General features: G+C 43.9%; 1 protein-coding gene across 18 annotated transcripts in view; it reads left to right on the forward strand.

The window, feature by feature from the left end:
• Positions 1-27,881, forward strand: part of GCGR (glucagon receptor) — a 522,801-nt gene that overhangs the window by 427,604 nt on the left and 67,316 nt on the right. For all 18 annotated transcript variants that reach the window (XM_086931130.1, XM_086931136.1, XM_086931143.1 and 15 more), the window contains one exon: positions 25,031-25,100. In XM_086931130.1, coding sequence (XP_086787256.1) covers positions 25,031-25,100 — 70 coding nt within the window. The remainder of the gene's footprint in view (positions 1-25,030; positions 25,101-27,881) is intronic.

Below are 27,881 nucleotides of genomic sequence, written 5' to 3' on the forward strand. Positions count from 1 at the left end.
ACCAATAATTACAAGCATTTAAACAACACCTTAGATGTTAATAAATATAAATATAAATATAAATAAATGTACATTCAAAACTATAACAGTATATTGGGGGAAGGTGCTGGACACTAAGGGGGTGGCATTTACCATTCCCACACCTGCCTAACCATATTGGGGAAGGTGCTAGACACAAATGGGTTGACATTTACTATTCCCACTCCAGCCTAACCATATTGGGGAATGTGTTGGACACCACAGGGGTGACATTTACTATTCCCACTCCAGTCTAACCATACTGGGGAAGGTGTTGGACAATAAAGGGGTGACATTTGCTATCCCCATTCCAATCTAAAGCTACTTGTAAGAAGATGTTAGACCGTAAGGAGCTGAATTAACTTAATACATGTTTTATATAGACAATAAATACACAATTCTCAAACACTTTTTCTTTACCATAAAATGCAATGATATTAAATTTAAACAACACAATCCAAAACTACAGACATATTTTCATATATATATATATATATATATATATATATATATATATATATATATATATATATATATATATATATATATATATATATATTGCACAAATCCTTCATTATTTTCTCACGAAAGAACCGAGCCCAAACTCCGTATGCGTGAAAAATGTATTTATTTTTAATCCTCGGCAAATCCCTGCCCAACGAGCTTCGGAGCCCAGCTCCTTTATCACGGGTCAATTTCATTTGTTGTCAATAAAGTCTTTAAACAAAAAAGAGTGAAAAAGTCACAGAAACATGAACATAGAAATAGGACTAGCGCACCACATCAATGGTTCAGTGAAAATGGCAACCATTTTAAAGTGTTAAAATAATTCATGGTAATACAACTTCATATTGTTGTAAATTTTCATTTAGAATTTTTTTTTTTTTTTACATTTTTTACATTTTCAAATTTTCACACAATTCTGCCCCAGTGGGCTAACTGAATTGATATAAGGTTCCAACACAAAATTCTGAATATTCCCTTTTACATATTGCAATATATACAATATTTACAGTATTTACAATTCTGCCCCTGTGGGCTTATTTCAATAACTGTATTTGGCAACACTGGCTTCTCACTAATCTCCCATTTTTTACAGATGATGGTGTTTCCATCTCCTATGATAAAAATATATATACAAGTGATCAGTATTAATCTATTAAAATATGTACACACAAATTACAGGCTACTTACATTCTTACAACAGTGCTCTTAATCACCCTAAATGGACTGAAAGTTCTTCATCCTTATTTAACCCAAGGGGATACTTCGTCTCATATTTTATGATCAATTTCGATTCACGGCGCCTCAGTTCTTTTAGGCGGTTCCCTCCTCTTTCCCCTTTCTGAATCCTGTCCAATGCACAATACTTTAGAAGTTCTAAATTTTTATTGTGCATTTCTTTAAAATTCCTTGCTATCGGATACTGTTTATCCTCATTTGTGATAGCTCGTCTGTGCTCGAGAACACACTTTTTCACCTGATGTATGGTCCTTCCTATGTAAATTCTCGGGCAGGGACAGATCAGGGTGTAAACACAAAAATCAGATTTACATGTTAAATGTTTATCAATTATGAATGGTTTCTGATATACACATAAATCAATTTGTTTCATGTTATTGCTATTTTTACAAGTTGCACAAGCCCTACAGGTAAAGAATCCCTTTACCAATTGTTTCTCACTTGTGTCCCTCAGCTCACTGCTACATAGCATATCTCCTAGAGCTGTGCATTTTCTATAAGTGATTTTCGGATTCTCACCTACATACTCTTTTAGGGTACTGTCGGTTCTCAAGACATTCCAAAACTTCTTCAAACAACGTCGTACTTCCCAAGCCTGGTTACTAAATGTTGTAATAAAATATGCTGGAATACTGGATTTAATGTCATCATCTTTATCTACTAACAGATCCTTTTTATCTATTAGTTGGATTTTGTCACATGCCTGTTTTATGATCTTTTCGGAATACCCTCTGCTTTTAAAGCGCATAGACATAGTTTTCATTTCCTCCAAAAAACCCATTTCAGTGCTACAGTTTCGTTTTGCACATAACAGCTCCCCGTAAGGGATGCTGTTCACCAGGTTCCTTGGGTGACAGCTATCAGAGTGAAGTAGGCTGTTACCTGATGTCTTCTTTCTAAACAACCTACTTTTCAATTTCTCATCTTTCACTGATAGCTCTACATCTAGAAATTCAATTCTTTTTTATCAATAGTACTCGTGAACTTCAGGTTCAACTCATTATTGTTCAGAGTTTGAATGAATTCCAATGCTTGTAGTTCAGAACCTCGCCAAATACAGAAAACATCATTGATGTATCTGGCCCAGAGGACGACGACAGCAAAATGCAATGATATTAAATTTAAACCACACAATCCAAAACTACAGACATATTTTCATCGTGTGTGTGTGTGTGTGTGTGTCCAAAAGCATGAGAACGCACTCAGCACCAGCAGTTCACACAAACCTTTATTTGAGGGAAACCGGCATTACAGTCCTGATTTGTTGTGCGCTTGTTCGGTTTTGGATCCCCTTGCTCCTTAACCACAGGCATGGCATAGCTGATGGCTGCAGGTATTTCCCAGCATTTTAAACTGCATTCTAATTGGTTTATTGGCCCTAAGTGGGCCGCTCGTGTGCGCTTTTATTTACAAGGCATGCTGGGCTTTGTAGTCTGTTTAAAAAAAACAATAATTTGCCCTAGGTGGGTCCTGCATGAAACTAGTTTTTTCATCCATATTTACTTCCCTCTGGTGGGGTCAGAACAGAAAATGCTCAGTTTATTTTGACACAGGCTGTTGTTCCACTCATAGGCTTGCATCAGTTCAAGCCCTATGGTCCTTGACGACAGTGCAGTCGGCGTTGCAGTCCTCCATGGCTTGGACTGGTGTGATTAATTATTCTCAACTTTTGCCCAAAAGCATGAGAATGCACTCGGAAGCAGCAGTTCACATGAACCTTTATTTGAGGGAAACCGGCATTACAGTCCTGATTTGTTGTGCGCCTGCTCCTTAACTGCTTGCGTGCAGCAGGAATTCCAAGCCTGTGCTGGACATTCCAATCGCGGGTGTGGTCGTGACGGAACCATTCCGTCATCCGCACAGCCCAACCGTGACTCATGACGGAATGGTTCCGTCACGAGCATGGAAGGGGTTAATCATAGGCTTGGCATAGCTGATGGCTGCAGGTATTTCCCAGCATTTTAAACTGCATTCTAATTGGTTTATTGCCCCTCAGTGGGCCGCTCAGGTGCGAGTTTCTTTACAAGGCATGCTGGGCTTTGTAGTCTGCTTAAAAAACAATCGCCCGTTTTGTTCAGACCTGCTATTGCCATTTGCCACTGGTGGGGCGAGGAGAGGAGCCAGGACTGCCAAATGATGTTACATACAATGACATAGATATTTTTTACAACAATATGAAAAACAACAATATAAACAATATTTTTACTTTCAATATTCCTGTTGACGATATTTCTGTAATCCTGATATTCTTGACACAATATTGTTATGTCACAATATTTCTTGTTTTCAATATTTTGTCAAAATACCATGATTCCCTGAGTGCCAAATTCCAACAGCCAAGAAATACAGACTAAAGGTATGATTTAGATTTTGGTGATGAGTGTACTGGATTGCAATGAAGTACCTTCTACCCTAAACTCTTGGTCCTTGATTTAGGTCTGGGTGGATTCCCACTATGTTGATGACAGAGTCTACTCTGGCTCCAAAGCCAACATATACCTCTGATGGTCTGACAGAGTACTGGCTGTCAGAGCTAAGTCATCCGAATGCCCTACCAATTTTGAGTGGTTGGTTGGATGGCTTTTTCTTGCTTGCCATCAACACTAGTTATACAACCTGACTTTGAGAGAGTTTTAAAAAAAAGAGATCACCGCACCATGGGAAAAGAATCCCATGGTGTGGGAGCCATTAGTTTTGCATTTTTCAGAACAAACTCCCACTTTAGGAGTTTGTTTATGGAAAATGTAAACTTTCAAAAGTTTGATTTGAGCATCCATCGGCAATGCTGGCAGCACATCAAACTCTTCAATGGCTTTGTATGAACACTATGACGGTGTGTCATTGAAATCCATAGAGTTCATTACCGGGTCGACGGTGAACTCTGAATTTGGCAGGCGGCGTAAAGGCAGGGTGGAGGGCATAAAGTGTTGCACCACAGTGACCGTCTTTACTCCATCAGCCAAATTCTAAATCCTTTCTTAGATGATGATTATTTGATTTGCTGAAATTATACTTGTCATAGCTTTAGTTCTTGTCTGTTCCCTGCCCTTAATTAGCTACTGATTTATTCATATTTTTTTAAATATTTTCTGATAAGCACTATCGCAAAATAATTTTTTTACATACACCTCTGTGGGTCTAATAGCAATATGGTTATGAAAACCTTGCATGATGATTGAAAGGGGGGACTGCACATTTTCACTGGAATGTATGTCTCACCTAGTCATGCTGTTGCATGCTAGGTTTCTCTGAAGTTTCTATTATCTCCTAAGCCAAATATAATAAACGTATCACCTGAATGCCTTACTAACAAACACTGGCAAAGCCAATAGATCGCGACTTTGAATGGTGTTTAGTGATTTTATACAACATCCCGATGCTGTGCAGTATAGCTACAGAGAGGAGTAAAAAGTTTAAGATGCTGCTGTCCGTGTCATTTTGTAGGCATGTATAGCCCTCATGAACATAGCTGCAAAATGACACAGGCACATTTTTTCTTTTTAGTAACCTTTAAAAAAATATATAACAGGTGTGGAAGCAACATGGACTGTGCAGGTTAGGTGAAGCAACATGGAGGACAGGTGGGAAGTGACACGGAGGGTGGTACGGGGGGGGAAGCAACACAGAGGGTATAGAAGACGGGTTTAGAAAGACCAATATGGAGTGCAAGGGCTAGGGAAGCACATAAGTGGGAAAGATTAGCTTGGAGCTGGGGGAGATGCCCACAAGCGAAAAAGTAACAGAGGGGGCAGAAGGACATGAGGGAGAAAGCAACCGGAGGAGGGTGGGGGACAAGCACACACGCGAGATAGAGTACTGTTTTTATAGAATGATTTGAAAATATTTGATGATATGACAATGAAGTACTGTTGAAGAATTTAGCAGCCAGTGAGGAGGAAACCTGAGGTGTTTTACATCGCCATCTGCTTTTTGAAGGACATGGGGGAAGAAAATTTTAACCAATGCAGGTTACATCTCACTGAGGGCATCAAAATGTACAAAGTTGCTATTTATCATTGGAATCTGACCATCCCTGCACCCAAAACAGCAAACAGGTCACTTGAATATTTCAAGTAACTGGGCAGATATTTGCAGTTCAATGGGCTGATTACTAGGGTTTTCCATTCCTTTGAACTCCAGCAACCGTAATTGTGGGTTCCGGTTAGTATTACTTGGCATGCATGTGAAGACGTAGTGGTTTGATATGTATGTGAGCTGTTGGTTTTGGTTGCTTTTTTGGTGTAAATGTGAGAAAATAGCATGCTTTTAGTCAAACATACTGAAGTTTGAAGAAAATTAAGACATATGACAAAGGTTCTTTTGAAATTTGTTCCAAAAATGTATGCTGTTGCAGGTTGACTGTGATTCTTGACTGCCCCATATCAACAATGCAGCTCTTGGAAATTTTGAGTAAAAACATTGGGCCTCATTTGGATGTAGGTGGGACCAACCCCAAGAGGCATTCGGTGGCAGTCCCACCGACATCCAGGCAATCTGTCCGACCCCCACGTAACAATGCAGCCGGTCAGACCTCAGCGGTCTGGGGGACAGACCGCCGCCACTGATAGGATCAAGGATCCTGTTGGGGCAGCTGTCAGCCTCTTATCCCTACCATGAAGTGCCTGTGCAGGGATTAGGATGTGCCTTTCTGAGTGTCTTTTCATGGCGGTCGCACTGCCATGGAAAGGCAGCCCAAAAGGGCCTTTGGGGGGCCCAAAGCAGGGCCCCTGTTGGCCAGTGCTAAGTAGCCTGGGGAGCACATGAGTGCCCCCATACATCCGTGCACTGTGTGCTAGGCATGGATGTGCACTAAGTGCCTTTTACTACTGCAGCTTGAGCACAATGTAGTAGAAAAAAGCACTTTCCAACTGCCTGCATGGCAGTCATGTCATAATAAGGCAGGTGAGACCATTGACTCATTATGGGATGGTCACATTTCCATGGTGATGGCAGTGAGATGCTCGCCCGACCTCCATCGTAATCAGGCCCATTGATTGAGATTAAGGGCCTGATTGCGATGGCTGTTGGATGCTGCGGGCAGGTGATCGGCCGACAATGAGTCGGCAGTCACACCTGCCCTATTATGATAGGACTACAATGCAGACAGTCGAAAAGTGCCTTTTTCTACTGCAGCTTGCACTGCGACCCAGGAAAAGTTCTGCCGCACAAGCCTTAGTGATAAAAGGCACTTAACACACATCCATGCACGGTGTGCAGGCACCATGTATTGTCTGGCACACAGAGTATGGATGTGTGTGGGGGGCACTACATGTGCCTCCCAGGCAACTAAGCAGTGGCTCACGGGGGACGCTTCTCTCACTACCTTTCCGTGGTGGTGAGACCGCCCTGAAAAGGCAGTCAGAAAGTGACATTCAAATCCCTGCCGTGGTGCCTGCACAGGCACCGCCCTCATTGTAAGGATAGGAGCCTGAACGCTGCCCCGATGGGATCCTATATCCTTTCGGAGGGGGTGGTCTGTCCCCAAACCACTGCGGTCCGACTGTCTGCATCTTGATGCAGCGGTCGGACCGAAATTCCGTCTGTGGCAGTCCCACCGAGATCCAAATGAGGCCCTAAATTACTTGGCTACAGTATTTGTCTTGTTCTAACCAATAAATAATGTAAACCAGAGTGTCTTAAAATTTTAGAAAGAGTATTCATTATTCAATACCAAAGTTATAGATATCAATAAGTTAAAATGTATCTACATCGCAATCACAGCAATAGATAGATCGAATGATAGATAGCTAGATAGATAGATAAATAAATAGATAGATAGATAGATAGATAGATAGATAGATAGATAGATAGATAGATAGATAGATAGATAGACCCAGATTCATCTCACAAGAAATATGAGGAATTTAGTTTTGTGAAAATGAGTCAACCTTTGTTTTAGAGCTCTCGTCCTCTCCTTAAAATACTTACAGGAAAAAAGTAAAATGCACACTCAAAATGCACACTCAGAATCCCCCTCAGAGACTGTCAATCCAAAATTCACATAAAATGCTCCTCGCAGATCACCAATCCAAAATCGCCCTACTGCCAGTCTATTAGCGACTGTAAACCACTTGGTATACAAAGAGGCTTCTCCGAGAGTACCTGCTCTACACTAGGGGCTAAGGGCACAAATAAATACACAAGTGCCCAGATCGGCCTGCACTCACCGCTTCCTTCTTGGCGCTCCTACGGCTGGGATAGAGTGGAGATAGAAGTCTGGCCCATCTCCTGCACAAACTTTCCCGGCAGCTCCCAGCCTCCTGGTGTGGTTCTGCCGGACTCCGAGGTGGGCAGCCCTTCCGGCACCACCATTTCCCGAGGATGGGAGGTGCGAGTCAGGTTCCTCTCGTCTAGCGCTGGGTTTGAAAGTCGGGGGTGGCTGAGGCGGTTCCTCCCCCCTTACCTCCTGTAGGCGCAACAGGCAGTTCCTGCTCGGGTCTGCTGCCACTACATGCCTGTGCGCCGCTGCGGGTCTGTGTGCGAGTGGATGCCCTGGCCTCTCGCTGGTTTGGTTTGCTCAAATAGTAGTTTGCACTGTTTGGGGACGGAGCAGCTCATTGCAAGAAGGGACCAGGATAGGGCGCCATTGCAGGCTGGGGAGCAAGGCGTTGTATAAAGGACATGATAGATAGGATAGTGACAGGGTGTTCAGGATCCGCACCCACTAGGCGCATCGGCAAAGAAGAGAGTACCGCAAGGAGGAAAGCTGTGATGTGGGTGTCACGCTGTATGGCGCCCAGTTCTGACATTGCCTAGCATCTGAAAAGGAGCACCGTAGCTCAAGTGAGATACAGACTGCCACTCGGAGGTGGGAAGCAGGCAGTAATGCAGAAGAGACACAGATTCCTCAGCAGCATAGATGGGGTCGGGTCCCTCTCCTGAATAACATGCCAGACAATCAAGGGCTTAGAATTCGGACCATCAGCTAGTAATGCCGATGAATGAGAGGCCTAGGGGGAGATTCGGGGCCCGCAGTGGGCAGCAATGGGAGAGACACTTGCCACATGGGCACTAGAAGAAAGGGGAGGGGCGAGGGGTGCACCTCTCGGGAATCCTTCTTTCAACATGTGGCTGTGACAAGAGGCCAAAGTGAACGGCATCTGAAAAGCAGCGTGTTATACAGTGCTGGCCTTGGGAACGGGTTTGATGTTGCAGCACATAGTGCTGCGTGGTGAGCGCCAGCGGGCCGCGCTCTGCACGGATGAGGCAGGCAGATCAAGGCCACGTGGCAGCGGGAGACATCAACAATCCCCGCACGGCATCCCACTCACCGGCCAACATTGCCACGAAGCAGGTGGTCCTGGAGCTAGGAGGCCGCAGCAACTGCTCGCCAGTCGCCGAGCAGTAAGTGGAAGCGATGGGCGATGGCAGGTCAGCAGGTGAGGAGGGCGGCTTACGGTCCCAACTCCGGAATGCAACTGAAATGCGAGGATGGCCTGCGGCACCAGCAGGACTGGGTACTCCCTGCCTCAGGTCACCCGTGACCTCGCTCTGTCGCCGTGGGGCTTTCGAGGCCATACCGGACTGCACGGCCTGGTCAGCTCCACAAAAAACACTCAAAAGGGGCTCCCGAGCCTCACTGCAAATGCTTTGGGAGAGAGGGTAGGACAAAAGAAGTCTGCCTCTCGCTGAAAGAACAACAATGCCGGTAAAAAGGGGCGGGTTTTCCCCAGAAACCACACTATGCCGAGTTTTCTCTTTTAGAGCCCGACTTCCAGCTGGAGTAAAAGGTTCCTTATCTTCATTATGGGACCAGCTGGACCCATAAAGAATATAAGAAACCTTTTACGCCACCAGTAAGTCAAGGAGCCCCGTCTGAAAAGAGAGAAAGAAGAACGTCACTAGGACCTCTTCTCCAATGGCTGGCCACTGTTTAGGAGGCCAGCCAATGGTGCGGGCGGGGCTTAACCTCGCTAGTGAAACTCTCCCTACATCATTAAATCTCGCCAGCTTGACTGCGCATGTGCGCAGTCTTTCACAGGCTGAGACCTAAACATCAGTGTAAAGGTCCCCATATTAGATACATGTATTTCTGCTAAAAGTTGAGCCATTTTAGAACACATTCCCCTTTTTTTTAGTCATGTCATTATAAATGTGTAGCATTGTCCTTTTTCCGAACAATTTCTTCCAATTAGGAACATTTAGCAGATATTTTCAAGCTGCTTATTCTTTTACAATGGCTCCACACATACCAGACCATCTGTTATTTCTGATGTTTTAAGACTCACTGAATAAACACGTTAGTACTGTCTTATTGTTGGCTCTTTTACTGTTCTCACCATGTTTTAAGGCTGACACTTGCTTACATTATTTTTTTGACTTGGATTTCTTTCAAAGTTAGGTTTTGCTTTGATGCTGTAGGTCTCGTTTCTATCAGTTGTTTAACTTCTCAAGACCTTGCTATGATTCATCCCTCTGTCTGCAGCATAATTGCCATTTTAAAGTCATGTGGGGCCTAATTATTTTTACTTCACTGAAAGGAAGTTACTAGCTGTTGGAATGCCTGAAATTGCCATTATTTTAAAGTCATTCACACTTTGTTTCATTCTCACATCTCCTCACTTTTGTTACTGAACAAACATGCACCTAATTGCAGTGTCTGTGTTCGTTATTCTCGATTACTTGTCAGCTTCAAATAAAGCACGCTCAGGCTTTTGTAATAAGATTGCATTTATCTGCTTCCAATGCTTGGCTAATCGAAGGATTGTTCGAGTTAGCTGTTATAAATTTTCGACAGTACTTTTAAACAATTTTTGTATTGTGGAGAGCAATATAGTCACAATACCACTGTACGTGCAAATTTGCAACCAAAGCCCCCAATTTCTATCCACAAACCTTCATAAAATAATGTATTTGTAAATATTAAATCATCAGACGTTTGACAGTGTAAATCTTTTTGCTAAAACCTACCCTTTATCATACAAGTGATTTCAGATTTCCTCACACTTAAATGTGAACGATCACTCAAACGCATGTTATGTTAGGCTATGTTATGGTATGTTAAGTTACGTGCTCGGTAAAGTCTAATTATCCTGTGTCTCTCAGTTGTGTTGACTGTATGTGTTCTGTGCTGTCTTGTTTTCTCTGTAGTGCATGGCTTCATGTTGTCGTACATGCTACACATATTTTCTCCAAGTTAGTTTAAATCATATGTGCGTTTTTAAAATAAGATGCCAATATTTTCATATTTGATGAAAACACTTTATTGTCCATGATGCCCTTTCTGACTTTTTTCAGTCAGTTTTAATTGCTGCCAAAGGTTTGTTTACCACTTGAATGCATTTTCGAAAACTGACATTTCTATTGTTTGAAATGTTTCAGACTTTGGTGAATAATTTGTGTTCAATAGTTTTAGCTTTGCCTGTTTCTTAACATGTTTATTTTGGGACCAGTGTGCTCATCATGACACGAGTGTCTCAGTGATAATTACTTGGAGTATACAGACTTCAAGGTTTGGTTTATAATACAGATTCCATGCAAGCCATTTATGTTTGGCACACTGCCTTTGTAGCAGGAGTTATTTGAACATTTACAGCAGGAGACAGTATAAAACTATATCCACCGATATTAGGTGCACCCTACTTCCAGCTCTGGGAGATTTTAATGTACACACTATTTCTTTCAGTCAGAATCTTCTGGCTACTTAGTAGATTCAAGTCCTATGAAAAATAATAATAATAATAGTCATATTTATAAAGCGCATGGTTACACTAGGCTAGTGTGTCCCCTCGCTGCGGTACGAACTGAGGCAAACATCTCAAAGGGGGTTTCTTAACAGCTGGACAGTACTGAGGAGAGTCTAATCAGAGGGAAAAAGGTTAGTTTTCAGCTCTTTACAGAAAATCGTCTCCGAAGCCTCCAGTCGGAGGCCCTGAGGGAGTTTCTTCCACTGCTGAGCTGCCAGATAACGAAAGGAGCGACCACCCATCCTTGCTCTCCTGATGGTAGGGATACTCACCTGTCCCGTCCCACTAAATCTTAATTGACGGGACAGGGAATAGGGAGTTAATAGGTCATGCAGGTAGGTGGGGCCCTTCCTTTGTTTGATCTTATGGCTAACACATAGAGCCTTGAACAGAACTCTTTCCCTGATCGGAAGCCAGTGATGGGAGGCTAAAGCCCTCTTAGAAGAGGCTCTCTTAGGAAGCATCAAGACCAGGCGTGCTGCAGCGTTCTGGATACGTTGGCGTCTGTAAATGCATTTAACATTTGCTCCCAGGTACAATACATTCCCGTAATCCAGACGCGATGTCACCAGGGCACGCACCATGGTTTTCCTGGCTCTAGTAGGCAGCACATCCAGAATTTTCTGTAGACCACGCAGGACTCCAAAACATGCACCTTCAACTCGTCTGGTATGATGCTCAAATGAGAGCTTGGTGTCCAGCTATACCCCTAAGTTTTTAACCTGTTCACTAGGTGTAGGGGTGGGTCCCAGTGTCCGAGGCCACCATGCCTACGACCATACTGATGGTGCTTTCCCTATCACAAGCAACTTGGTCTTATTGCTATTCAATTTAAGGCAGGTATTCGCCATGCAAGACACCAGTTCTTGAAGGCAGGTCACAAACTTGAAAGCTGTCTTCTCCTGTGCCTGTGTAAGGGACACCACTAGTTGAGTATTTTCAGCATAGGACACGACATTGCCCCTGAATTTTTCAGTAATCTCCACCAGAGGAGTGACGTAGAGATTACATAGGGTCGGACTAAGGGTGGACCCCTGTTGCACCCCCTGTTTCAGCTTGATGTCTTTAGAGTAGTGGGATCCCTGAAAACTGCGCTCAGACAAAAAAGATTCCATCCATTTCAAGGGGCAACCTGCCACACCTCCCTTTCTAAGACACTGTAGCAGGGAGTGATGGGCAACAGTGTTGAAAGCGGCACTTAAATCTAATAAGATGAAGGCTGCTGTCTGCATATTTCCAAATGGTTTCCATGGAAAGAAGCAGGGCCGATTCGGTAGAGTAGAGAGCCCGGAACCCAGACTGGGTAGGAAGAAGCAGATTGTGTTTGCAGATGTGGGCCGTCAGTTGGATATTTATTACCTTCTCAGCAAATTTTGCATAGTATGGTAGCAGCGAGATAGGGCGCAGATTGTCTAGTTGGTCCATACTAACATGGGGCTTCTTTTTTAAAGGAAGAACAACCGCCTCTTTCCATTTTTTTGGAACCATTCCTGAAGTGAAAGAGAGCTCCAGAAGATGTCTTATACAGGGCTCGAGAGTCTGCTTGGTCTTACCCAGCTGGTTAGCAAACCTATTCTTTGTAGCCGGTTATAACTTAGATCCCATTTATGATGTGCACACATTTGTCTCTGATCCTAAATACTGTCCAGGGGATCGTAAGTAGGCGGCTTGGAATATGTACGAGGGAGAGTCGCCTGTCACCCACTGTGGAGCTATGATGCAGTGAATAACAATTGCATGGCCCATTAAATATCGAGGGCGAGATGCTGGATTTATGAATCTCTTTTGTACCAATGTGCTGAGAATAACCTGCCCATATATTACATCTGATTGTATGTCATTGATGATTTGCATTGCTGTGCTACTTGTTATGTTGCTTAATAAAAAGAGTTGTAAAAAAAGAATACTCTCCGGTATCTTGGTCAGAGCAGGTTGTGCTGAGGTTCTTTCCTCATTTTTTACCCTATTCGAGCACAATCAATCCTATCCACAGCCAAGATAGTAGTCAGGACAATTTCTCCAAAGCTAATATTACCAACTTTGGCTCCATGCTGAAGGCAACAGTTTGCATGCTACAGGAGGACTGACAGAAGCTTTATATATTCAAAACTTGGATCTACTCTGTGCTTGAATCTGTCCCACCCATGCAAAGCTAAGGTTTTCGTCTTAAGAGACATTCTAGAACATGGTGTATCCCAGACTTGTCATTAGTGAAACATGCCTAAGCATTTATAAAGGACTTTGTGCAGCAACTAATCGTGGGCAGAGCTAAATATGATGCTGCCCTGCTCATATAAACATAGTTTTACCTTTTGAATGTGTGCACAGTATTATGTGACACATCTTTTACATGGTTATAATATCACACAAAATGCTTTCGCAACTCTCAAGGATGTCTCAACCCCAGGTCGTATCGCTACCTTTGAAGGGAGAACATTGTTAATATCTATCACTCATTTCAGACTCAACATAAGAGGAACTTCAAGTCCTTGAGATTGAAAGGGGGTTAGGGGCAGAAGTCAGCTGATTTCCCTAAATCCTTGTCTGTCTTGTCCGCATTTAGACCTTTGACACAGCATGGTTAATCAAAATAAATATGCCCACATGCCAATCAAAGTCTGAAAGAGTTACAAAAAATAATATCTGGATGCTGGCAGTCTCTTCTTATTCAAACGGTGCTCTATACTGGAAAAAAGTGAGTTTTTTTTATTTCAATACGTTTTTTATTGTTTTCACATTCACATAAACATACACATAAAACATACACTCCTCATGGAAAACTCGTTACAGGGTTTCACCCAAGGTTCGCTGAGTTGTGTGGCGCTACTTTACAGATTTTTCGTGCTAGGTTGACTCCCTTATCCAATTTTTCCCTTATATGGTAGGGGAGAGGTATGAAGAAGGAAAGAAGGGAGAAAGAAGAAAGGAAGAAGAAAAAATACAAGAAGTTTACTATTCTTGCAGTTGACAAGCCCTCTAAAGTGGGGATATGCTGTACTCAGGCTGGTGGCTTTGTGTTGGTATTGTTTATGGCGGGTCATATGTGTCCATGTATTTATCTAGGGCCTCCCACATGCCCCTGTGCGGTTGCTTCCATGGTGAATGTTGGAGGGCGATTGTGTCAGCCCCCCTCAGGTATGTCACCCAGTTGAGCCAGCCCTTGAAGGCTGCATTGGAGGTGTCTTTTCATTTGGTGAGGACTATTTTTACCGCCGCTGTGATTAGCAGGCCCACTAGGTCTCTGTCTTGTGAGTCTAGCTCAGTGGTTTGGAATGCAGTTGTGAGGGAGGCAAATTCTGGTTTGAGTGTACATCCTAGTGTTTTGTTTATGAAATTGAAGATTTTAGCCCAGAATTCTCTGACCTTGGAACAGTGGTATAGTAGGAGTGCAAGGTCGCCCTTCTCCTTGTCACAGTTCCAGCAAAGGTCGATTTCTCTGAGCCCTAAAGTCGCCAGACGGGCTGGTGTCCACTAGATCTTGTGCAGTAGCCAGAATTTTGTTTGTGCTAGTGTTCACAATTTGCAATAACTTGATATATCAGTTGCCCTGTTTTTCCTTTAAACTGTTTTCTAACTGCTTTCAGAATGTGTGATCTGAGGTCAATGCGGTGGCCTGTATGTCTTTATGTTTTTAATGTATTTATGTGGTTTTTGTGCTGTATTTTTTATGATTATGATGCATAATCGAATAAAGATATATTACACATTATTACACAATATCTGTGAATCACTGAGCAAATTAGTCAGAGAGCCGCCAGAAAATCGTATTGGAGAGCACTCAGTAACCAAAGGCAAAGCACAAATATACAGTGCTTTTTTAAATATAGGATTACAATGGGAGTTGCACAACTTTGCAAAACAAAGGGAGCACACAGGTGCGTGGGTCTAAAATGTTGACTAGGAAATAAGACTGACCTTCAGTTTTAACAAGAATGTACAGTGAGCAAGCTAATCAAAATTTTCAAATCTTTAGAGTGCAAATGTGAAAAAGATGTTCCAAAAGTCACAAGACAGGAACTTAATTTAGGCACACTAAGCACGAGGAAGAGAAAATGGATGTAGCTGTTATAGTTAATTAATATTAATTTCTTAACATTCACAAAACTTCCCACTGGCTCTCTTTGTTGGTGAAGCTTTTGGACACATCAGTGATTATTAAAATATTCACTTTCAAGTTCAATTGAGATTCAAACAATTCTAAGCTTTCAAATCTAGGTAATCTGTATCCTGAGCTTTTACGACGGAGAGGTACCTTAGCTTCTGATGGAGTCTCTTGATGGAGTCATTAAGATTCGGACAATAATGTAAATAAGGATAAACACTGCAAAGATGCCCAAAACAAATTCAAGACTCATCATTCCACAACCTCCAAAATTACAGTTTATTGTGCTTCCAGTTGGTCAGAGATAAATCCAAGGGATATTGCGATTGAATTTGCTACCTTTTCCAATACCTTTTCCAGTTGTTGGATTTCATAGCTAGACAGTCGTACTCCAAAACTAGAAAACAGAATGGCTATGAAACATGCAGTTTCAGAAATATTATCGGGTAGCTTGGCTGGGGTGTGTCCTATGGCATAAGCAGGAGCCAGACCAATCTTTTGACAACCATGCATAGTCATGATTACTGCAACTGTTCCAGGCTGATAATAGGTGTGAGTATACAACCGTGAGCAACCCGGTATACCCTTGAGGGCTTGAGTAAATGTATGTAAAGGTAGGAGATGCCTCCAAGGGAATTAGTTCCAAAAAATCATTTGAAAAGTATCTCTAAAGGACAAATCAATGGTCCTCTAAAAGAGTCAATCGATAATACAATATAGTTAGTAAAAAAAATCAATTTTTGAACATAAAACACATATGACTTGAAACAAGAGACATAAAAGGTGTATATGAAAATCTTAGATTTTATCAAAAAAAATTTAAAGGCATTAAGAATTTAAGGTACAAATATACAAACAGGCCTACAGGAATAACAATAATGCATCAATATTGTACTCTGTAGGTACTGATCAAGCCTATCCTATTTACAACTATTATCAATTAGGTAGGATAAAGGCGAAGGTCGACGTTTTGATCTCTTATGTATGTATCTCTGAGACCATCTTCAGGACTGTAAATTTAATATTTGTATTGCCCTTTACGTTTACGAGAATTCAATTCAGACTAGTTACTGACGCATAAATACTGGTATTGCTTTCAGCACCCGACACAGCTGCAAGTTCGACTTGTATCAAAGAATGACGAGGAGCTTGGCGGTAGATGGCAACCGGTATGTGGAATTCTTAGAGTAGTCAACGGAGTCAGGCTTATATTTTCAGTTATTTTTAGCCCAGACCTCTCCTGTAGGATATATTAGTTATTTTAGAATTGTCTCAGGATAGAATCAAGTGATCTTGATTTAAATTGTGTGTACACCAAGTCGCATTGAGTGAAACAATCGTCTTTGACGAAAATTCTGGAAGCAGAACTGGTGCGTCAGAGAACTGCGGCGTCGGGTGCGGTCAGTTTCACTCAATGCGACTTGGTGTACACACGATTTAAACCAAGATCACATTATTAGGAATTCAAGTTACCTTTTTGTTAGAAGTGGCTTAAAGTAGCCAGAGTGCCAAAGCTAGAGCTAGTGCACGGTTACAGAGCTGCAGATCTGTGTACAGTCACAGAGCTCCTGCTTTTTTGGACATTGTTGTTATTACCATTGGCGACAACCATAGGGTGGGACCAGGTTTTTGTTGCTTATGTCCATTGGCTCCAACCTCTCCAGCTCTTCCTCCATCAGCAGGCGCAGGTAAAAAGGCACTCTGTGTTACCACAGGGCTACCAGCTGTATTGTTTTGCCTATGCGCTGTTTGATGATGCTATTCTTAGGGTGGCTTAGGCCTCTGGTCTAGTGGGTAAAGTACTTAAGAATGTCTTCTGTGTGGAACGTGTAGATTTGTTTGGCAAACAAAATCCAAGCCTATGTCCTCAGCAGTGTGGCAATTCCGCAGTGCCCCACCTCTTCTGTGATGACATGGAATGAAGTATCTGCTTTCTGAACTTTGAATTGCACTTGCACCTTGAACCTTCCTGCTAGGAGAGAGTTTGTTGACCTCCAGAGGCAAACTGCTTTGTATATGTGGGTCTCAGTTTGGGACAATATTGATTGGTTCTATTGCATGTCCGTCATGTTGACAGATGCCCTTGTGTCGATAAATGCTCTAATGAGCTTCTCAAGTATTTTGACTTCACACATTGGTTGTAATCTCCACTTCCTTGTACCTCTACTGGTGTAGGATATCAGGAATAGTTCTTCTGATTCGTCCTCATTGTCGCTGACCACATCGGTGTTGCACCCATAGGATGGTTGTGTTTGAATGTGAGGATTCTTAGTGGCAAGAGTGTTCTGGTCACCTCATTGTTCTTCTCCCTCTGCCAACTTCTCTTCAATCTCCGGAGCAGTGGTTGCCTTTGTTGCACTTGGAGCATGACTTTCCCTGTCCCGGGCATCTGGATTGGGTGTGGATTTATGAGCCGCAGTTGTCACAATGATTTGTGGCTGTTTGGTTTGTGGTGTTGTCGAGCCATAGTAATGGTTGTGTTTCGATCTCTTCCTCCACTTGCACCTTGACTTCTGCTGGCACATCATGGCTTGGCTTGATGATTACTCTTGCCAATGTGACTTTCATTTGTTTGACTAAGGTATTCCAAAGTTCATGGGACTGAGACAGCACAAGTGTATCTTCTAGCTTTATGACTGGTTCTCTGAGAATTAGTCTGCATGGTGCTGAGGGCCTGTATCCTTGGAGTGATTGTATCAAGACGTCTTTAGTGGGGTTGTCATTGGTATAGGTGCTGGCCATCTCCTTTAAATGGGCAGAACAGCAGTCAATGTTTAAACCTTTTCACTGGCTGGCTTGCTGTAAAATAAATCAGTCACAGTGTGGGTTTATATGTGGGTTTAAATGGGTGTTTACAGCTTTAAATATGAAATCATAGTTATATGATAGAGATGGGTAGCTTTTCAAAGAATGTATACACATCTTCACTGACAAAGATTATCTTCTCACTGTGTTGTCTTTTTCATGGGCCGCTTTGAAGTAGATATTTAGGGGCTGATTAGGATGGAGGATTTTCCGCATCCTCCGGGCCGGCGGAAGCCACTGCCGGCCCGGAGGATGCGGAAAATCCTCTGCGGACCCACCAGGACCCACCGCCACATTAGGATGGCTGGTGGGTCCTGGTTTCCGTCCGCAGCTTTTCCGCCGCGGTTGGCTTACAACCGCGGTGGAAAAGCACTAATATGGTGACGGTGTCTCTCAGACACCGTCAGCCAGATTAGGATGTGCTCGGAAACATGCTTTTCCGCGGCGGCTTTTCCGCCGTGGAAAAGCATGTGTAACTTCACTGCGGGGGCCCGTTGCGGGCCCCCTAGGTGAAGTGGGAGGTGCACATGGGGGGTACCTATGGTACCCCCCTGCATTTGTATGCAGAAAGCGGCAGGCACCGCGCGGTGCCTGCCACTTTCTACATACAAATTCAATGCGTGCATTTTTAACATTGCTGCGGGTGCAGCTTGAAGCTCCACCCGCCGCAATGTTAAAAATAGAATATGTGACCGCCACCCTGGCGGTCACATCCTAATCTGCACAGAGGGAACGCCGCAGCCCATGCGGACGTTCCCTCCTACTCAGGGGTCGCGGACGGACTCAAGTACGTCCACGATCCTAATGACCCCCCTAGTCGGTCAAACCGTGTCTTCCATCATGGTGCACTTATGGAGTGGCCTGACAGTTCACTAAATTATAGCATAGATGCATTTATGGAGGTGCCACCTGGGGATCGTACAACAGTTTCTTTATTGTTGCCTACTCCCGGGGCACTGGCATTGTGCTGGTCATCTGCCTTAGTGGGCTCAGGGTGGTGGTTGTTGCACATTTTGTGATTGGTGGGTAATGGGGTTAATGTGGTTGCTTAATCTCTTTCCCACCTTTGTGTTGTCTGATTAGCCTCTACTGATCTTGGGACTGAATAGTCAAGGGGCTAGTTCTAGTGTCTTCCCTGCTTTCATGTTCCACTGATTGTTTTGTGCTACCCCATTGATGGGGTTCAGGTCTGAGTGCGTCTTTTCTTCTGTTCTAACTATCTTTCTGGTTCTGTGGTTGCCTTTGTCACAGTGTACCAGCCCGAACCTGGTGTTGGAGTCGGCCCACAGTGTTTGAGACACCATTAGGTGGCCCAGTGGCTTAACATTGCAGTACCCCGCATGCAGTACAGAACGGGTGGTTTTGCCTTTTTTACTGTGTTGCTTCCCAAGCACGGGTCCATGGAGACACCAGTGCCAATGCTCTGCATGGCTGGGTGCTGCAGTGTTGCCAGTGTTATGACGAAGGGCAGCCTGGTAAGTGATGCCGATGCAGAGCCAGGTTGTCCATATTCGTTGTTGCCAATGCTAGTTAGTTCAGCACAGTGTGGCATGGATAGCATGGGATAACCCCAGTGATTTCACTCCTTATCATCAATGTAAGAGTGCTGGATCAGTTCCTACCTATGGCACGTGGTGTGCTGACATGCTGGACACACAAACTGGGTCACTTCTGGAATGGGCCGTGAGCAGATCCAATTCCCTATATTTATCCAGTTGGCTGTGCCCAGTGGCAGGGTGCATGTGACATGACACCTTATCCCAACCTAGGTGCAGGAGGCTCACTACCAGCACAATTTCTATCACTTGCCTAGCTGGGGAGACAGACTGTAAATAATGCGCTTGTTTGAATCATGGTTGTGATGTCCGACAACTAGAAAAACTATAAACCAGTGGTGTCCAGCGTTAGTTCTTGGATCATGGTTGGTGATGGCAGACTATAAACCAGTGGTGTACAGCATAGGTTCCTTAGGGATGGATCCATCCCAGATATTCAGGATATTCATGGTGGTAAATTCACGTAATGTTAATGTAATTGCAAATCATTTACGTAGTGAGTGGCTACTCTTACAATGGCTTTTTCCCTGATGTGGCCACATGAGACGATAACCAAAAGATAATAAGGCTTTGCTTGACTGGAATGTCATCATTGAGGATGAACCTGCTCCAATGCACTGTTTAGCTGCTGACTTACACATGTGAGTGTAGTGGAGACTCACCGCCCACTGTCAAATATCCTCCACTATTCCCATTGTGTTTAGTGCAAGGACTCAGCCACTAAAACCAAATGTTTTTTGCCTCACGTGCTTAGAGCCTGCATCTAGAGGCTACCTCTCCCGTGCAATATGTCTTCCAGGGCTCCCTGTCAGGTGATATAATGCTCTTGCTAGGAGTCCTTATTCCCTTAATATTAGGCCATGTGTGAAGGAGCAGGCTCTAGTTCGAGCCAGAGTGTTAGGTGAGAGCTCCCTGAGGGGTGCAACATGGTCGTGCATATAAAATGTATGAGTAGATATACAAGATTAAGAACGGCAGAGGACAGTATTCCAGACAACGCCATCTTGATAATGTTCCTTCAGTAGATCCGTGGAAGCAGGAGTGAGGGGCGATGCGGGAAGGGAGTAGTCTTGCAATCTGTATGGGATTAATATTTAGATGCTGCAATCTGCATGCATTCAAACAAATGTCCATTTTGTTTAGTGATCATTACCATGTGTGTGTTACTGTTGGACGTCAGAAGTCTGAGGATCATTTATGGTTCTTGTTAATTGGAATTAAAATGGGCTGTTGGAAAATTATTTAGTTTTGCTACGTAATGTTTAGAAGTGAGTAATATTAGAAAACAACTGAATTTAGAATTAACTAGAGTACCAAAGTACTGTTTATGTAGTAAGCATATTGGATACAAATTTAGCTTTATTCGAGGTAAAAAACTCATAAAAGCATAAATACAGAAATGACATTGTTACTACTCTATAGTTACAGTAACCGCTTTGACAGTTCTATTAAAAGCAGGGTTTATCATTAATATAAAAAAGCATTTTGATCAATTGAATTTAAAATACACATAAAACACTGGTATGTTAAAAACATTGTTATACAAATTAAAAATTCAGACATCACCCAGGACAAAATATCATTCAGTGGAATGAAATACATTTCTGATGGACCACATCCAGCCCAAGAACTTTGCAACAGCGAATGTGATGACTGGTAGGCTGCTGGTGGAAATGAATCTTAACCCTACTGTCCCTAGTGCCTAATAACTTGCACATTGCTTTAAGCCAAACTCGTCTTGGATTAGCGTAGGCCCTGCATACAAAAAAGAATATGTGCAATAGTCTCTTTTTCGTTGTTGCAGGCCGGGCACATAATAGAATTGCCAGCCGCCCATCTCCCAGTTAGATATTGGATACAGCCAGTTGGGTATGTTGAGTATTATGTGCATCTGGGTGTACGGTAGTCTGTTGCTAAGCTTGGGGTAACTATTATGATTTTTTAAAGCATATCCACACAGTCTCATGTGCCTGGCCAGCTGAAAGAAGGCTTAATAGCCTATCTTCTACAGATAACCATCTTTCCATCTCAAACACATTCACTTTTGCCAACTATAAATTTACTTACATTGGCCAAAATGCTGGAAAAAGAAGCCCTCTAATCCTGTCCCAAGTTTAGTCTGGCTTCAGCCCATGCCATGGCACTGAGACTAATTTGCTGGTATTCTGAGATGAAACAGTGTTTTAGCCGTAAGGTAGTGGCAGCATTGCTGGTACGGTTAGATCTGTATGCAGCCTATGACATGGTGAAGTACTCCATTCTCACTGAGCTGTTTCCACCAAGGCCTGGGCCTCACCTCAGATGAAACATACAGATTATTTTGCTCCGTTTCTGACATCCACTGTAAGCAGATTTACCGCGCCCGACTCACATCTGATAGAAGCACGCTTAACTGAGAGACCTACAAGAGTCTTCTTTGCCAACAGGCAACGGTTCCTTCAATTGACTACCTATGTCTACTTTTTAATCTCTTCCAGAAGAAACATTCCTATGATGATGATGCATAGATTTACATTAAATTATCTGCTGGCTACATGACACGTCTCCACCTCGAAAAACTGTAAGCTGAAGGAACAAATTGGGCATTGCTGGTCAAGGCTTTAATTAAGTCCCAACTGGATTACTGCAGTACCTTTTAGTAAGAACTTCCACATTCTCAAGTTGGCAGGCTACAACAGACAAAAAAGACTTCCATCAGTGGCATGAGGAAAAGAGGAAATGTCTCCACCACCAGTAAATCACTGCACTAGCTACCTCTATTTGGACAACATTTGTTTAAAATGGCTGCCTCTCCTTTAAATGCCTTAACCATCTGGCCTACCAATAGCTTGCTTAAAGCTGTGGCCTTGTACACTTAACATGGACCTCTGGTGAAAAGATAAAACTCTCTTAACGTTAACCTTCCCTCCCAGGACAGGTGCTTCATCTTCGTATAGACCTGACTGCTTTGGAATGCTTGGCTGATCGACATTAGACTTATGGCCTTGCTAACCACCTTCAGGAAGAATTTAGTTTGTTTAGGCAGGATTTATAAGACCTGTGGCAAGAAACTCAGGGCTAATTTATATGTTGGAGGTAAAGATACTCAGTTGTAACTGCGATGAAGTATCCCTACCTCCAACATAATGGTCCTCCCACCCAATTTAAATGTGGGCAGGCCTAAGGTGTAACCACGTGGAAACTACTCTATCTCTGCCATGGTTACACCCCTCTGATGGCCCAATGGCCTAATTTAGATGGACGGACATCCAGGTCAGTTTTTACTGCTCGTCATCACCAGGAAAACCATGGCAATAAGAGGCAGTGAAAACTGTCTAGCCTCCCCGTCGCGGTGGGAGATGTCTCTTATGGTGAAGGGTGTATTTTATTTTTTTTAAATCCAGGTTTGGGTTTTTCTTTTTGAAAATAAGAAAAAAATAATCTTGACGGAAAGAGCCATACATTAAACTTAAAAAGCATTAACAAGAGCCATTGTGATATTGGTTTCTGTCAATGCTTCACAAATGACAGTCAGCTTGGCGATAATTTTTTACTTTGGCAGTTGGTTACTTCGCCAGGTCGATGGAGTAATTTACTCTGTCGCCCAAACAGAGTAACCGCCATCCGCCAACTAATATATGAGGCCCTCAGTTTTGTAGAGTGTTCTATTTATAAAGGATATACCTCCGTCACTCACTGACACACTCATTGTGTAGCTTTCATGAAGTCTTGTGTACATTTGGGGGCCGATTCCGGTTCGGTAAAATCCCTTTACAAATAGACGTACGAATCATATTTCCCGTACGAATCTTATCCGTAAACGTCCCCGTACGTACGATGAAGTACGATTCGGACCCAAAGCAGAACTCCGTACGAATCGTACGAAAGACCATACAACTTAAAAATACATGTGAATCGTACTTGGAACACGCAGTACGCGACAGCCGTACGGATCAAAGCAGTATTTTCCGACCCAGCAAGTACGATTCGTCACGTCAGCACTCCATACGACTCTTTTTCTACAGGAGCTCAAAACGTCCGGAAAAGCAGATTTCGACTCGAACCGCGTACGAAACGGACTCCCCAGGTACGAGAGTACACCCCATGACTGCAGGGGTACAGTGCGTACACACCCCATGCATTATTGAGGTACGGTGCATACACACCCCATGCATTATTGGGGTACGTTGCGTACACACCCCATGATTGCAGGGGTTCGGTGCATATGTGATTGTGTGGCTCTCCGTACGAATCTCTCATACGCGACGTTTTCTGTACGAACCGTACATAATGTTTACAATTTGTAAGGTTCACTGTGAGGGTCCGTGTCATACGGATTTTCCCTCGCTTTTCGTTTGCAACGATTAAGTCGTATATTTTAGAAACGAATCGTACTACGCGATTCGTACGGAATTGTACGAGTCGTACGGAAAGGGCTACAGATTCGATTCTGTCGTACGGATTGGTTTACCGAATCGGAATCGGCCCCTTGATAATGGCAAGTTTAAGCCAGCAACTTCTGGGTGATTGCTATGGTTGCTGTTTACAGGAGATGGGTGTGTGTGATGGGTGTGTTGTTGAGGTGACAAGTGCATGGCCATCTCTATGATCCGAGGATGGGTTGTACAAATGATGGCGCCCAGATCTGCTTCTAATGTGTGTGGTGGGTCTCTTTGAGGCATGATTACAATTCATGATGGATGTGCCTCTGAGGTGGCCAACACTTACCCAACTTCACTGCTTGGAGCTGTGCTGTCTGCATGATCGTACCAGGAGATTTGATATGAGCACTGTTGATGTAATTTGAAGTCTGCCTACAGCTCGCTATGGATGTGGCACTCAGGCGGCAAATGCTTAGCTAACTATATTATGGTGCTGCTAGTGATTGGCAAAGTATGAATCTAATTTGCTATGTGGATGCTGTTGAGGTGGCACACATTCAGACAACTGCATTGCTTGCATCCTTGAACTGCATGTGGTTGTGCCAGGAGGTATGCCTAAAGTGTATGTTGGTGTGGTGTTATGCATGAGAGTGACTTGTCATCATGGATTTGCTGTGGAGGTGGAAATGCTTAGCCAGTCATAAACCTTGGAGCTGCATTGCACACCCTGTGGAGCATGAGTTGACCTGTGGGAAAGAGGAATAAGGAGAGGCAATGCATGTTCTGAAAACACAAATACACAGATTCTGCATCAGTTACCTAGTTCGGCTCAATATGTTAATTTTGAATGAGTCACTGTGCTGGCATTGCTTGTACTTCCAAATAAGGCCAAGGTCACCTTGTCCTCCAGAGGTCTAGCTGCATGAGCCTCATGAATAACGTTCTGAACGGCCTTCCCTTTTCTCCTCTCCTCTCCCCCCTTTGACTATCACTTTCCTCTTGTCTCTACCTTTCACCCGCCTGACTCTCTGGGCGTTCCGTCCTCTTTCCCTCCCTCGCACACTCTCCCCACCCCTCATGCTGATCCCTCTTCTTTCTCTCCACCCTGCATACTGATCCCTCTTCTTTCTCTCCACCCCTCATGCTGATCCCTCCTCTTCCTGTCTTCCTCTGGTGGCTTTCATTGGTCTGTCACATCAACCTCTCTCCTCTCTCCCCGCCTGCCCCACACACTCCTCTCCGCTCTCCTCTCTCCTGCAGGTGCTGGAGCATCAACCATAACATGGGTTACTGGTGGATCATCCGCTTCCCCGTGTTCCTGTCGATACTGGTAAGTTGTACGTCATCCACAGACCTGGCCTTATCATTCTCAAAACTTGAAATGAGAAACAATCCAAGCTGCGATGAGCAGCCTGCCTTTTCATTGTGGTCTCATTCATCAATTCATTCATCTGACCTTATTCTCTGTGTTAAGAAGGGAAGAGATGGGGACAAATGCTGCTGTGGGCGATAAACTGGGAAAGAGGTTTCTGTCCATCACAAACTCTGATGAGGGAGGATGTGGAGTGGTCAGTGGAAGCAGGCGGGAGCACTGGGCCAGATAGGATGAAAGGATGCGCCCTTCTGCATGAAAATTGAGTTCAGTGTCATAGACCTTACTGTGGACCCTCCCACAACCCATGTACTGTTTGTAGAGAAGATCAGCTACCCATGGATTTCCTTCCACAGGCCAACCTCATTCTCACACTCACAAAGGAAAATGGCAGCAAAACAACCTTTGCTACAGGCCCGGCTCCAGGAATTTTTATTTGGGTGGGCCAAGGGTGCATTTGGGTGGGCCACTGCGGGCTCGATTTTTTGCATAAATGTCTAGGCAGGCCTGCTTCAGGGCCCTCCTTTATCTCTTCTTAGTCTTACAAGGCCCAGTAAAACACACTCTTTTCCAAAACTCTTTCTAAATATTATCACTCTCAAAAAGTGTTTTTTTCATGTAATGTTCCCTTGATGGGAAGAGGAGGTTTCTGAGGTGGGAGTATTAGGCAAGTGACATTTCTCAGGCTCCCTCTGTGCAAGCCTTCAGGGAGAATCCCTCTTCATTACTACCTCCACCTGATCCCGACTCTGTAACGCACTCCCTTACAGGATGGTTATCCACGACTCCTCTCCAGTGCACCTTATCTCACAGCTGACCTTGGGCCTCAGCCCCATATCAGGCACCATCAGGCTCCACTTTCATTTTTCCCGGTAAAAACATGAGTAAAATCACCTTCAAACTTAAAACATTGAATGTAGCAGTAACTGTAATTAGCACACACTTTAAAGTATGTTCCACAGTAGCCCTTATGACCCGACTGCTAATTAAATAAACAAAACAGAAAGGCCATGACAGGGCGGCTTCATCGCTGATGTGCTTTATCGCTGATGCAAAAGTCTTTTTTGGCGCCGCACCAATAACCTCTTTCTCCGTAAATACGTTTACTACCACCTTCCACCACTGCCCCTCCTCCCTCCATGTCCCCACTATTGACCTCCTCCTCGGATTCCCTCACTGCCACCCTCCACCAGTGCCCCTCATCTCTCTGTAGCCCCTCCCCCTCATGGCCTCCTCCTCAGTCTACCTCACTACCACCCTCCACCAGTGCCTCTCATCTCTCCCTAGCTCCCCCCTCCACCCCATGACCTCTTCCTCGGATTCACTCACTGCCACCCTCCAACAGTGCCCCTCATTGCTCCATAACCCCTCCCCCTATTGACCCCCTCCTCAGATTCCCTCACTGCCACCATCCAACAGTGCCCCTCATCTTTACCTAGCCCCTCTCTCATATGCATTTCATTTGTTGTATAGCGCTACTCATATCAGTGTAGTGTTTGTCAGTACTTGACACCAAGCATACATTATACAGAGACAAAAAATCATACAAGTATGTAAATCAATCTACAGGAAATGTCACATAAACCAATGAGGATTACAAGGTGTATGAATCACATGTCATCCATACTGATGGGCTGTATATTTTAAGAGGGTTTGGTCTGGCGAAGCACAAACTCAGGATTTAAAGAGTACTCCAGTGGTTGGGGGCTGGCTTTACTGATAAAAATGTATATCTGCCCAAACATACTCATTTCAGCAACATTAGAATAATGAAAGATTGAGGAAGTTCTAACTATATCACAAAACAAAAAAAGTGAAGTTCTAACTATACCATTCAGGTTTGCATGCAGCTCTTTGGTGACAGTTCATTGGTCACTGTCTTCTGTTAGGATTGTAACTTCTGAACTGCAAGTAACACAAGGATCACTGTGACAAAGGCAGTAACCCACTGAGCTTCCACAAAAAATACAGTTCATCTGCATTTAAAAACTACTAACAGACAGGGCCGGACTGGGAACCAGAACCGGCCCTGGCAAAGTGCTCGGCCGGGCCCCCTCCCCCCCCTCCGGGAGGAGAGGGGAGGGGGGAGAGGTGCGACCGCGCTCTGTGACAGGGCCGGTTTTCGGCCGTTTTTGTTACAGGGCTGTTTTTGCAGCATAACGGCCCTGTAACAAAAACGGCCCCAGGGGCCCAAAACCGGCCCCCAACCATGCGGCCCACCGGGGGATTGCCCGGTGCCCTCAACGGCCAGTCCGGGCCTGCTAACAGACAAATGATTGCTCTACAGCAGGATCATTAATCACCAATGTTATCTGGGCATTTTATATTGTCTTATTATTGTCCGGCATCAGCCATGATAATGATAAAAACTGTTTAAATGAAGCACTCACGAAGTATGTGTCCTGCTGGGCCTGCACAGATTTTAAAAAGAAGAACAAATAGTAACACATTCTCTTACCTACTCCATTAGTCAAACTTTGTGTCACAGCCTGATGTGATAAGCAGCTGGCAGGGATTAGGAAAGGTGAATCAGAATAAACAAACTTCTTTTCTCCTGTGCTGCATAGAAAAAGAAATATTAACTCCGCAGGACAGTAGGCAGAGGTTACCATTGTCAAAGAAAGGATTTGTCACCTTTCGCCATGTCCCTAGTGGAGATGAAGGGCTGACAAAATAAACAAAGCCTTGTTAACATGTAAATGGTCTTTTAAAGACCTGTGAAGTACTCTGGTGTGGCTG

The sequence above is a fragment of the Lissotriton vulgaris genome, chromosome 7 (genome assembly GCF_964263255.1).
Source record: "Lissotriton vulgaris chromosome 7, aLisVul1.2, whole genome shotgun sequence".
Lineage (NCBI taxonomy): Eukaryota > Metazoa > Chordata > Amphibia > Caudata > Salamandridae > Lissotriton > Lissotriton vulgaris.